This window comes from Mesocricetus auratus, unplaced genomic scaffold (genome assembly GCF_017639785.1).
Source record: "Mesocricetus auratus isolate SY011 unplaced genomic scaffold, BCM_Maur_2.0 Super-Scaffold_100007, whole genome shotgun sequence".
NCBI lineage: Eukaryota > Metazoa > Chordata > Mammalia > Rodentia > Cricetidae > Mesocricetus > Mesocricetus auratus.
This window is the reverse complement of record NW_024429191.1, coordinates 13,653,238-13,666,713: the sequence shown is the minus strand read 5'-3', so window position 1 is coordinate 13,666,713 and position 13,476 is coordinate 13,653,238. Positions and strand designations below refer to the sequence as shown.

General features: G+C 36.9%; 1 protein-coding gene across 2 annotated transcripts in view; it reads left to right on the top strand.

Moving 5' to 3' along the window:
• The window catches only part of Ranbp17 (RAN binding protein 17), a 323,547-nt gene that overhangs the window by 197,881 nt on the left and 112,190 nt on the right, over positions 1 to 13,476 (top strand). For both annotated transcript variants that reach the window (XM_040748431.1, XM_040748430.1), the window contains 2 exons: positions 6,428 to 6,501; positions 7,415 to 7,495. In XM_040748431.1, the coding sequence (XP_040604365.1) occupies positions 6,428 to 6,501; positions 7,415 to 7,495 (155 nt within the window). The remainder of the gene's footprint in view (positions 1 to 6,427; positions 6,502 to 7,414; positions 7,496 to 13,476) is intronic.

Sequence of the window (13,476 nt, the reverse complement as noted above, 5' to 3'; positions counted from 1 at the left end):
GAGCTGTCTTGTGTGGGGCACTGTCTCCATGTGTGGGCTGTCTCCATGCGGGTGATTTTGAGCCAGGTTTTTTCAAGTTACAAGTCAAAGCCTTGACTGATAAGTCACTACAGTAAATTAAGGCAGTGCTTTGAAATTTAACTGAAAATGAGTTGTGTTATCAATTTTATATTATTTGATGTAAGTTTGTACGAACACAGTGGTTCAAAGGTTTGTCACCTGATAGGAGAAGTCTTTGCTGTTGACTTGCACAGCACTTCCAATTTTATGCACTGAGCCTGTGCAGAACATGCTAACGCCTTTGAGAAGTTATAACATTTTAAACATCTATAGAGAGCCTACGGGTATTAACTTACTGTAATTTTCTGAAAATTCATTATCCAGAAATCTTAATTCATTATAATGGCTCTTATGAAAATCTATAGTACTGGGTTTCTCTTATTCTCATACTTGCACACAATGAGAGATTCGTTGTTTCTAATTTGTTTCATGTGGTGCTTCTGAGTACATCTCACAGAGGGCTGTTATTGAATCTCTGTGACTGTCATTATATCCATCAACCTCTAGGAACTAACATTCTGGGTTTCCCAGTTCTGTAATCTACTTCAGATGTAAGGATTGACATAATTAGCTTCTCACAAGTTATAACCAGAATGCAGCACATAACCTAATGCCAAGTATCAGCTTGGAGAGGGGGAGAAAGCAGTTTAAAAATTAGCACAAAATTTCCTTTCACTCTTTATTAAATACAGCCAAATACCTTGCTGCTATTTTTATGTTGATTCCCTTCTCTGGTTGTCTTATTTGACTCCTTTTAAAAACTGTATATAAGAACATTGAGAAAAGCAGAGAAATGAAAGGATGATTGAAGCTGTCTACCTATAAATGCACAAGCAACATCTGTCATTAGGTGAGCTCAGAAGGTGGAGAGTGCATTGCACCACCGAAGTAGTTTGTTCACATACAAACACTTTCCTGAAATTTAAAAGAAACTTTGTAGTAAAATAACAAGAATTTATTAACATGATTTTTAGGCACATGTATTCTCAAACTGTAATGACAATTTCTGACATTTATAGAAATTCCATATATTTAATGAGCTGTTTTAATGTGTCAGAGTTAAAATGGCTACTTTGTAGCTTCTAAGGCAGCAACTGTTTAGAAGTAGAAAAAGTTGATTTTCAGGAGGCTGTGCCCATAGAAGTAGTGGAGTCTAGCCTAAAGGCACTAGATTCAATTCCCAGCACCACAAAAAGAAAGGAAGGAGAGAGAATTTTAGGTCTTGTGTCATGAAGTACTGACATAGTTGTTTAACCCTTGAACAAAGGCAATTTAATTTCTGTGACTAGAATGTGTTAATTGACTCAACATATATATATATATATAAAGATTTCAGAATTACTAATGCAAATTTCAGAGGTTTGGTGGTCTTGATGGTTATCTTTATGCTATTAAAATCTCCATGAGTGCTGGAGAAATGGTTTATCAGATAAAGCACTTGCTGCACAGCATGAAGAATTTGGATCTCCAAAGCCCACATAGAAGACAGGTAGGCAGGATAATTCCTGCACTCCAAAGCAGGAGATAGAGAATCCCCAGGACAAGCAAGCTATCTGGAAAAATGGGGCACACTCCAGGTTCAGCTAGAGAGCCTTTCTCAATAAATGAAGTAGATAGAGAGTAATGAAGGAAGACAATTGATGTCACTTTCAGGTCTCTGCACATTCTTAAATATGCAGTTGCACCCTCACACGTGCAACACACACATACACACCACACACACACACACATACACACACACACACACACACACACACACACACACAAGGTCTAAAAGAAAAATACCGTCTTCTGTTTCTTTTACTTTTGATGTGTAAGGCCTTCTCTTGCAAAGGTTGTTACCTGAGCATTCCAGAGTCTGCTAGGCAGAAAGGCCAGTGAAAAGAGATAGTGGAAAGTAGCATTTGTAAAGTAATTGTCAAGTGCCAAGATGTGTGATGGGGGATTATAATTCAACCATCACTAAAACCTATTAAAACTCCTTGTTATGAATTACTGTTATTATTTCTGTTTTACCAATAAGGAACCAAGATTCAGAGGTTTTGAGGAAGACCTAGTTAGTGGCTGATTAAGAATTCAGATCCAGGGCTGGAGGGATGACTCAGTGGTTGGGAACAGTGGCTGCTTTTCCAGAAGACCTGGGTTCAGTTGCTGGCAACCACGTGGCAGTTCACGGCTGTCTGTGGCTGCAGTTCTGGGGGTGGGGGGCAACATCCTCACACAGACAAATGTGCACATTAAATAAAAATAAGTAAATACTTTTGAAGTGCCTCATTAAAAAAAAAAAGCCTATTCTTTCTTTTGTTGAGTTCAAGACCATGTTCTAAACACTGTGAACAGCGATTTCACCTCCCCTTTCCTTCCCTCCCCTCCCCTCTGCTCCCTTCCTCTCCTCTTCCCTCCCGTCCCCTCTCCTCCAAGAGCACAAGCTTAAATAGTGGATGAAACTTTTATTTGCATGAAAAGCTGACACTACTAAATCATAATATCTTATATGGTAAGTATCTATAATAGACTTGAAAGAGTGGATGCTCCCAAATTTCCAAGGAAGAAAGTTCTTACCTAATCTTAGAGAAAGCTTTCTCCAGGAAATACTTAAACTTTAAAACCATACCGCTTTAAACAGCAAAAGTTTGCCAGTTCCCATACTTAGTGAGTGGGGTTTTAAATACAAGATCCTGTTTCAAAAAAAAGAATTGGAGTAGAATTGGCAAAACTATACATTTGATCATTAGCAAACATTAGTAAAGTGGTCACAGTAGACATAGAAGGTACTATTAGCTCTGCTCTTAGATGTACTGAAGGCGGAAAACAAAGGAGGGCTGAATCAGGCAAAAATTTTGTTTTCAATGTGTATATTCCTGACAGTAAAAAACACAAGACCAAAGGCATGACTGTATTTTTTGTCATTGTATTATCCAACCTTGGAAGAGCAACTAGTGACTTGGTCTTTCTCCTTTGGCAGCAGTGGTGTGTTTTGAAGTAGTCTTTCTATGTAACCCATTAGCCTCCAACTCAAAGTCTTTATATCTGTTTCTTGACATCTGGGATTAGAGGCATACACTATTTTGCCTGACCTTAACCTCTTTTTCTTTGGTATTTACATGTGTCTCATTAGAATCAAATTATCTTACTAGCTTCTGAATTCAAAGATTAGTCTTCTGTGTACTGAAGGCAGCCTTTTTCTCCTTCCAATTCCATTCTTCCTGAAAAGAAATTTTATGATGTGGTTTCTTCTTGCTATAATAAATGTTTTGGTAAAATTAATTTTTTAAATTATTTTGAAAATAAAATAAAAGTTGCAGAAAGTGTTCAGAACTCTGAATATTATGTTAGAATTGTTTTCAGTAGAAGTCTTTTATTGACTTGTGCTTTATCATAAATAACTTTGCAGATGTTCCCCAGTGGGCAAGTTATCTCTTACCTATTAAATAGTCTGTATCTAGCACATTATTAAATTCTAAATGTTAGAAGATGTTTTCATATTATCTTCATGTTCTCCAAATGGCACAAGACCTTGAAAAATGTGAGACAGTCTTTTAAAAGAAATGCTGTAATCATACATTGATTTTAAATGACCCTGTCACACGTGAAAACAAATCAGATTGTTGCTCTTAATGAGCTTTTCAATTTACTATTCAGTAGATCAGATAAGTGGATTTAAGAGGTAATGATCCCGCTTAGTACTCAAGCTTGACTGTCAGATCCTGGTAGTGGAGAGAAGTCCCCGAGGACAGAAACGTTGACACAGCTCTAGATGGGATAATGGGGATCAAAGCTAATGGATGCTAAAAGGAATGGTGCAAGTTATAAGGAGGATTGTGGGTTAAAGCACTGCCTGTGCCAGTGTTGACTGTTTGCTCTTGTGTGTTATTGCTTCAGATCTGATGCTTTGAGAAACTGTTTTGACAGCAGAGCACAACAGATCTGCCTGCCAGCAAACTAGACAACAGGAAAATTCCTGGTGGGAACCTCAGTTTTCAAAGATACACTTCTGTTACCGTTTTCACCATGGCATAGTGGAGATAAAAGTTAAATTAGTTCTAGTTTTTCCAAGAAGTAGTGTTTTTAAAGAATATGATGTAAAATTTCCTTTTACAGAAGTACAGAGTAGTCATCCTATGATCCAAAACAAGAGCGTTAATTAGGAATTAGCAGAAAGGAGGAGAATGTGATGAAAATACACAAGAATGGGCTGTTTGAGATAACGCCTTATCTCTTCCAAAACCCATGTGTCACTCAGCTACATCTTCCAGCAGTGTCCAGTGCATTTATGGCACATTTCCTTTCTTTGAAGATGATTGTGAACTCAAGAGGGAAAACTAGGGTTTTGTCCTGGAGTACAGCTCTGTTTAAATGGCTTCATTCATGTTTTCATCCTTGGTAAGCACTGGTGCCTTTAAATTTCCAGTCAAGGTGAAGAACACAGTGCGTGTCCCTGCAGGAGCAATAGGTAGAAGAGAGTAGACAGTAGGGAATCGGGTCCCCACTGTTGTCTGCTTTCACAAATTAGCATTATATACAGGATCTCACGAGATAATCACAGGTTAAAATAACAATCCAAGCTACTGTCTATAATACTTTCCTCTCTTTGCATTTTTGCCCACAGAATTCAATCTATACTAAAAAGGGGGGAGGGCATATTTCATTTTTGATTATCCACATTTTAATCCAGTCTTCATAGATCCACCCATTGCTTTTTCTATTACATATTAAGTACTCTTGTCTTGGTTGCTGAAACAAAGAATAAGGTGTAATATCAGCCCTCAAGGGCCTGCTAGCATAATGGGAGAGTTGGGCAGTTAAACATTACAATGTGAAAGGACCGTGGTGGAAGAACAGAGCAGATATGGGGGAATATACAGGAAAATGCAACTCACCCTGCCTGGGGTCTAATAAGGCCTTTGGGAGTGACTTTTGAATGGTGGGGGGCAGGGGAGAGAGGCTGATGCTCAGCCAGAGAAATCCTGTGGATTACTCAATGCTTCAGAGAAATGGTGGGAAATGGGGTATACTGGGGGCCAAGGTATGAAATATTTGAGCACCAAAAGTCATGTTAGATTTTCCAAGAAGACCGATTTGAATCTTCCTGGCCATGGGTCTCTTGGTTGGAGAGGATTGGTGATAACTAAGGCTCACTTTCCCTCCTTCCACAAGAGTCTTAGGACCTTACATTGATCACAGCAGCCATTGCATAGTTGAGGGAATACTGTCCTGGAGGCTCTGTAGTCAACAAACGAGACAATGGAAGTTGAATATTAATTTTCTTTCCTCCCTCTCCGACCCAGCTTGTTCCCACCATTCTGCTCTTTCTTGCTCTCTCCCTCTCCAGCCACTGCTTCCTTTTCTTCCCGTAAACCTGTCAGTTGCCCTGCTAGCCTGAAGAAGAGGCTTCCAGACATAGGACTCAGGTTGAAAATCTGTAACTCAGGGTTCTGATTTGTATAATCTTAAAATTCAAATACAATTCTTGTGTACTCTTCTTCAGTATGACCCTTTAACTCTGATTTATGTAAGCTAATGTGTAGATAAAGCTATATTGCCATACTTAGTAAATAAACAGATAACAGAAGGTGAGACCACATAGCCACTGGGGATAAAAATGACAGAAGAGAGATCCCATGCAGCTGGTGTCTGGCAGGGTCAACCTGGAATCCCACCAGAGCATAGTGGATGTAGAGGTGTTAACTACTCTCAGCTTTGTCAGGCTCCCAAGGAATGTTCCATTGACTGCTGGTGGTATTTCTCCACTTGGAGTAGGATTATGTGTTCAAACACACAACGGGTCTAAGGTTGAGACAGAGATGTCATACCCCAAACTCTGCAACCAGCTCTGCCCACTTAGAAGCTCAGTCCCACCATCAGCAGTAAGACCTGTCTCTGTGTCTCTCTCAAGTGTGTGTAACTAATATATGAGCTCATGGTTTTCTAAGAATTCTTCCTTTTATAATCACCCTGTATTATCTTGAATTTTATTGATACTTTCCTGAAATCTAAAATAGGTAGAAAGTGTTTATCTTAGATTCTTTTTTTTGAATATTATTTTCCAATCTTTTGCATTCCTCTTCCCACCTTCAAGAAAAAAGTACCTCCCATCTTTGAGGACAAAGAAGTTATGTGTTGTGTTGGGTGAAAAATGAGTGTGGGTCTTTGTGTAAGTATATGTACATCCCAAAGGAGGAGTGCTTCTTGTGGGGAAAGTTAGTGCAGTCTAGGATGATAGTGTTTTAATTTCACTAGCTCTTTACTCACTCCCTGTTTCAGTGTGGATGCAGCAGATATTTGAGTTTTAGACTTGTTAACTTGAAAAGTCTTTTGAAACTGCCTATGAATGATAAAGCTTTTAACACTTAAATTTTCCATGCAGGTATACGCCCGTATGTCAGAAGTCTTAGGAATAACAGATGACAACCATGTTCTAGAAACATTCATGACAAAAATGTAAGTGTCTGTTTTGGTTTTTAATTTTCTTCTGCTGTTTTGAACCACATATCATCTTACTGTATTTGAATCTCTTACAAATACTAATTTCTTACCTTAAAATTTTTAATGTAAATTTTTAGTGTGTGCATTGTTCTTCATTGAATCTTACTTCACATACTTAAAGCCCACCATCTAAAGGGCATTATCATTTGTCAGGAAGTCCATGTAGTTACAACATACAATTATCAGAACAATGTCCTAAAAAGATTTACAGATATTGTTTCTACAGTTCAGTTGGGCAGAATTTTTTTACTTTATAATTAAAAACAAAACATCCTACCTCAAAGATCAATGAAGAACTAATTACAAGCTGTAGTCATAATCACCTTAAAATAGACATTCATTGTTTCCAGCAGCGATGTGTTTGTAGAGCTGAATGGTTTGTCCTCACAGACACACTGTTGAATGCTCACACCTCATACTGTGTGTCTCACAGACAACCCTGCCTTGCTTTCAGGACAAAGCTGGGTCGACACCAGGACCATAAGTCAGTTTTTGAGCCACCAGATGATGATTCTTTTGAGGCAATAACTGGTTTGTCTTCATTTGATTTCCTTTGTGATGATAATTCCTGTTTTCTTTCTGTTTAACTTGATTCTAAATTGTCTCTTCTGTGAACACTCAACATTATAGACTGACTGACTTAGAGAACTATGTACAGAACTATTTTAAACTTAGGGAATTCTATGCCAATGTTCACTGTAGATTGAATGTATAAAAGTTTAAATGTGCTATAAGAATAAAAAAGTTATATTGAAGTTTAAACATGCTTTTCATTTTGTGATTGAAGTCACAAAATAGTTGTATGTTTCTGTGGTTCTCCTTATGCAGCCAGCGATCTAACAATTTCAAACTTTTTTTTTATATTTAGTGTTACAAATCTTAAGTACTGGGGAAGATGTGAGCCTGTAATTTCAAGGACTCTGCAGTTCCTCAATGACCTTTCAGTTGGATATCCTTTTCATTGTATATGTGACACACTAACCCAACAGGTGCATTTATGTGACCAAATATTTACCCTGCTTCTAATTTTCCAAAATTTTACAATAAAAAGTCAAATCTGCTTAGCCTTATCTATAAATGTGTGCTTATAACAACTGCACTATGAAGCATTTTTCAATCATAACAGATCTTATGTGAACATATATATTATTAACTAGCTAGTTTTGTTTATATTAATGTAGGATTATAAAGTATGTGCACTCATGTATTTTAGCCCATAGTTGTTCAGAATTTTCAGAAATTCTTTTTCTGAAAGAAAGTGTATAACTAGCTTGAAGACTGTAAATGTTCCTGGGTCCCTCAGTAAGAGCCTCATGAACATCAGCCAATATGGCTTGCACAAGTTAAGACACACAAAAGAATAATAGAACAAGAGTTACTGACTTTTTAACCACTTCTTGGATTGTCGGCTTCCTTACCAGATCATTGTCACACCTACTCTATTAAGATTTTCTGTTGCACATTAAATGTTTACATTTTTGTCCTTAGAAATCCTTAACAATTTGAAGCCAGCAATCATCATTATTTAATATTTATAATATTTTACCAGTGAGAACTTAATTGTAGATTGTAGCTTCTGTTGTTAGCTGTAAGGTACATAGATGTTATGAAAAATAAATAAACATTGGTTTAGTTAACCTGTAAGATTAGCTGATATTTTAATATGAGTGCAAATTCTGAAAATGGTTGGCTTTGGATGGAAACCTTTAATGTAGTTTCATTCCAAGAATATGCTTGTATTAGTTAAGTTTAAGATTGTGTTCCTCCATAAACCATAAAAGATTTCTAAAGTATTAGACACCCACTTTTGTGCTGGAATTTAATATGCAACTTTTTATTGGAAAATAATCGTCCTTGTCTGGCAAAATCCACCATGCAATATTTCTGTTAGTAGGTATAATGCAATAAAGACAGGGAGGGCTATTTATCACTACAAATTTTGAGGATTTCAGGATTCTTTTTATTATTTTAATATATTTCTTTGATATTAAATCAGAAAAATGATAAATTACACCTGTCCAGGCTGTTTTTCCTCTTTACTGAAAAGTGATGTACAACCCAATTCCAGTGGTCATTTTGGCTTTTTAAGATATGTATTTTTTCTTATTAAAAAAACTCCACCTGTATTTTTTTCTAATAATGGTGCTGAAATACTCTTTATTTCTAACATATGAAGTGGTTGATAAGTACTTCATAGTATTGCAACCTCTCCAGCTTTTCACAGTGAATTACTGAGAAAGCGTGTTATCTGGAAGAAAGCCTGTGATGGTAGAACACGGACCTATTGTTTATATTCACTCTGGTTTTAGTTTGAAATTTATATTTAATATAAAATTAATTTGATTTGTATTTTTAGTATAATTTGCATAATGCCTAATTTATTGGTATCTATTAAGATACTTTTTCTGTTACCTATTTTAAGTACAACTATTATAACCTTTTATCTTATAAACCATTTATTCCTTTTGAATACCTCTTAAAATTAATTTTTAAAAGTCTTATTTTCTAAAAATTTATTAGATAAAGGTTAAAGGTTGTAACAGATATGAATTATTTCTATGCAGGTACATTGATTTATATTTTTTAACAATTATTTCAAGTTTGCATATTTAGAAATATATATTAGCTCAATTTGATTCCGTTGCTCAGTTATTTGAATTATAAATCATTATGTCCCTTCTAGCTGATCAGTCATGAAATATCTTTGAATTCATTTACATAATGGAATATGTGCTTGGTGTATCCATTTCAATGCAGTCTCTGGTTACCTAATGTGTGTTTTGTTGTTCTCTCCAATTTCATTATTATGTGTGTTTTTTAATCATGATCTTAAAATAATACCTTATTTTTTGTTAAAAATACAATTGCATTCTTCAGCTGTAGGAAAGTATCACCTATTGGTCTGCCTTAATGAAAAGCCTTATGTTGATACTCAAAATATTTTGAAATATTATTAGCAAGTCAATGAGAACCATGTTATCTTATGAAATTTTTTCATTTTCTTTATAATGTATCTTTTTGGGTATTTTGATTTGTGTTGTTTTATTTTCCTTTTATTTTCTTTTTTTAGTTAATTTATTTTTTACATTCCAATCTCAGTTCCTTCTCCCTCCTCTCCTTCTGCTTCCCCCATCCCCCCTCCTCCCATCTGCTCCTCAGAGAGGATAAGGCCTCCCCTAGGAAGTCAACTAAGTCTGTCCCATCATCTCATTGAGGCAGGACCAAGGCACCTCTCCACCCCCATACCCCTGTGTCTATGCTGGACAAGGTATCTCTCCTATAGAATGGGCTCCACTAAGTCAGTTTGTGCATTAGAGTTAGATCTTGGACCCACTGCCAATAACCTATATATTGTCCCAATCACACCATTGTCTCCTATATTAAGGGAATCTAGTTCAGTCTTATGCAGGTTCCCCATTTGTCAGACCAGAGTCAGTGATCTCTCACTAGTTCAGGTCAACTAATTCTGTGGGTTTCACCATCATGGTCTTGACTGCTTTGTTCATGTTATCATTCCTCCCTCGCTTCAATGTACTCCAGGAGCTTGGCCCATTGACTAGTTGTGGATTTCTGCGTCTGCTTCCATCTGTTTCTGGAAAAGGGTTCTAGCTTCTCTGGGTTTGTGTATTGTAGACTGGCTATCCTTTGTTTTATGTCTGGTATCAACTTATGAGTGAGAACATACTATATTTGTCTTTCTGGTTTTGGGTTACCTCACTCAAGATGGCTTTTTCTAGTTCTGTCCAATGTGCCTGCGAATTTTAGGATGTCATTGTTTCTTACTGCTGAGTAGTACTCCTTGTTTTCCTTTTTTATTTTATGTGCCTCAGGTGGCTGTCATTCATTGTTCAGGACACTCAAAGCCAACCTGTGAGCTTTGTTATTTTTGTTTAATCTGACCACTTGTTTGGAAATTAAAATTACCAAAGATTGTTTTTAAGAATTACAAAAAAGCCTGAAGTTCCCTTAGAACATCACTAGGCCCCATACCCATACCAGCACTTGACTCTGAGAGTCTGCTCTTTACTGAGTCTCTGGGCTGCTGACTGGGGAAATGTGTGAGAACTTTTCCCTTGAAGAATTAGAAAATAGAGTTGAATTGTATGTCCTGCTCCAAAAACCGGGCATTTCTCCAGAGGCGTGTCTTCATTCGGCTTTGTTAGCATTAAATAAGGCAGCTGTGCTAGATTAGAGGTCATCTGGCTCCCTAGATAATGATATGGAAACTGGGTGCTCATAAGGAGTTGGTAGCCTACTCTGAACCCTCCAAATTGATGAGACTCTGCAATGTTTAAGTCCAGAGACCCTTTTGAGAGAACTTTTGTATTTTCCCATCTCATATATATATATATATATATATATATATATATATATATATATATATATATATATCAAGTATATTTGAGTAACTTTTAGTATATTCTTAGAATGTCCACAAGTAAAATTCAAGAACTCTTCATTCTTAGTAGCTTGAGCTAACCTGCTCCATCTGGGCCCAGCCCTTCATAGTTGGTCAGTGCCTGGGATCGTCCCTCTCTAAATTGTTTACACATCTAGAATTCTAGTTTCTCTCTGGATGAGAAATGGTGAGATTGTCCAAGTGACTGGAGCAAGGAAGCTGCTGAGAAAATCAGAGAGTGAAGGTCAACAAAGTACTCAAAGTTAACTTACCTTAAATGCCAAAAAAAAAAGTAAGTGTTGAATCTCCATAGTCCTGTTGTTTGTTAACTGTTTCTTGAAGCTTTCCTTTTTTTGGAGGATAGTTGGTAAACATTTCTACTTCAGCTCTTCATTTACTCAAATTGATAGCAGTAACACCTCCTACTGTGGGTTCACAGGTATAATAATAAGAAAGGAAGTTTTATTCTTTCCAGGCTCCTGTTGGTGGTCACCCTTTTTAGCACAATCTTTAAAGGTTTGGGAAAGGCCAGACTATTTCACTTTTAAAAATAGACCCCTGGATGTGGGGGCATAGGAGGGGGAGACTGGAGATGACTCAGTGAGCACTTGCTTCTCTAAATGAGACTCAGAGGTGGATTCTTGGCACCCATGTTAGGTGGTTGTGGTGCTGATATCTCCAGCATCAAGGAACCCGGCCTCCTTTCTGACCTCCCTACGCACGACATACAAATAAACAAATGAAAATGATCTTTTAAAAATAAATAGACCCTAATAAAGAGGGTCTGTGTTAAGTTTTTAGTTTAATTCTCAGTGAGCCATGGGACTAATTATTTCTTTATCACAAAACACCTATAAATTCTGAGGTTCTAGCTCAAAATGAAAACTGGGAGGTCCCTTCTTTAAAATCATTTATAATGTAAAGACCTCCAACAATAAAGCTTTAAACTAGATGAAGCATTTCTAAATTCTGGAGTCCTGTGTGAATGTGTAGCTCATATACCCAGGTAACTGCCCTGGTTATCTATAAATCATTCCTTTTCTTTGGCTTCAGACTATCTTCCCAAAGATGATCTTTACTACATATGATTAAAGATAAAGTAGTGATTTTTAAATTTCATTCTACACTCACCTTAATTTACTGTAGCTTCTTGTTCTCTATCAATTCAGCTAGTACTAGGCATTTGCCAAGTACAGGACAAAAGAGCAGATTATAGACCCTGCCCTTAGAGCCCTGATTCTTAACAGAATTACCATGATTTTATTCCTCTTTCCATATTTTTCCTATAAGAGCCCAAAGTCAACTGCTTTACTAACATAAAAGATTTTAATCTAATTCAAATTATAGACTAATTTTCTGGAAATGTATATGTTAAAAATAATGTGGGACTGAATTTTTTGCTTATGTATTAGGTGTATATGTGAATGAAATGTATACTAGTTTTTCAGGTAGGTTGGCAGCCAACCATTGCCAGTCACCCTCCTGTCTTCATCACTTCAATGCTGGAGTTATAAGTGTGTTCAAAGCTACCCCCAGCTTGTTTGTTTGTTTGATTATTTGGTTTTGTTTTTGTTTTTCGAGACAGGGTTTCTCTGTATTGTTTTGGAGGCTGTCCTGGAACTCGCTCTGTAGACCAGGCTGGCCTTGAACTCACTGAGAACCGCCTGCCTCTGCTTCCCAAGTGCTGGGATTAAAGGCGTGTGCCACCAACTCCCAGCTTACCCCCAGCTTTTAAATGCATTTTTTAAGTCTGAACTTAGGTCTTCATGATTACACTGCAAGGTCTGTTAACCACGGAGCCATCTCTCCAGCCCATGATGTAGCTACTTTTGAGGAGCCACTTTTATTAGATAAAGCTAACGTACTATTAAATATTTTTTAAATTACTAGCTACTATGCATAAGAGACATTGCTACCAGTAAGGTATGATTCATGAATAAGATGGTAGTCGGGAGAAAATATAGATAAGAGATGTATAGAATAAAACAAGTGAGACACGGAAATAAAACTGTGTGTTACAAGAAATATTTAGAAATAAGGAGTAATGATTCTACTTTTGTGAAGGTATTAAGTTTAATACATTGTTTTCTTTCCCTGAATACCCTCTCCAAATGGTGTAAGAGAGTGTTAAATAAATTAGTTTTAACATGCATCCTTCAAGCATACTTTTATTTTTAAAAAAAATTATTTATTATGTATACAGTGTTCTGCCTTCACGTATCCCTGCAGGCCAGAAGAGGGCACCAGATCTCATTACAGATGGTTGTGAGCCACCATGTGGTTGCTGGGAATTGAACTCAGGACCTCTGGAAGAGCAGCCAGTGCTCTTAACCTCTAAGCCATCTCTCCAGCCCCCAAGCATACTTTTATTAACATCTGTCATCAAGTGTTATTTTTTTTCATTATTTTTTATTTTAATTTTAAATAGCTTGTTTTACATGTCAATCCCAGTTCCCTCTCCCTCCCCTCCTCCCGCACTCCCCTTCCCCCCCACCCTACCACCCTATTGCCAAATCCTTCCATATAGGGGA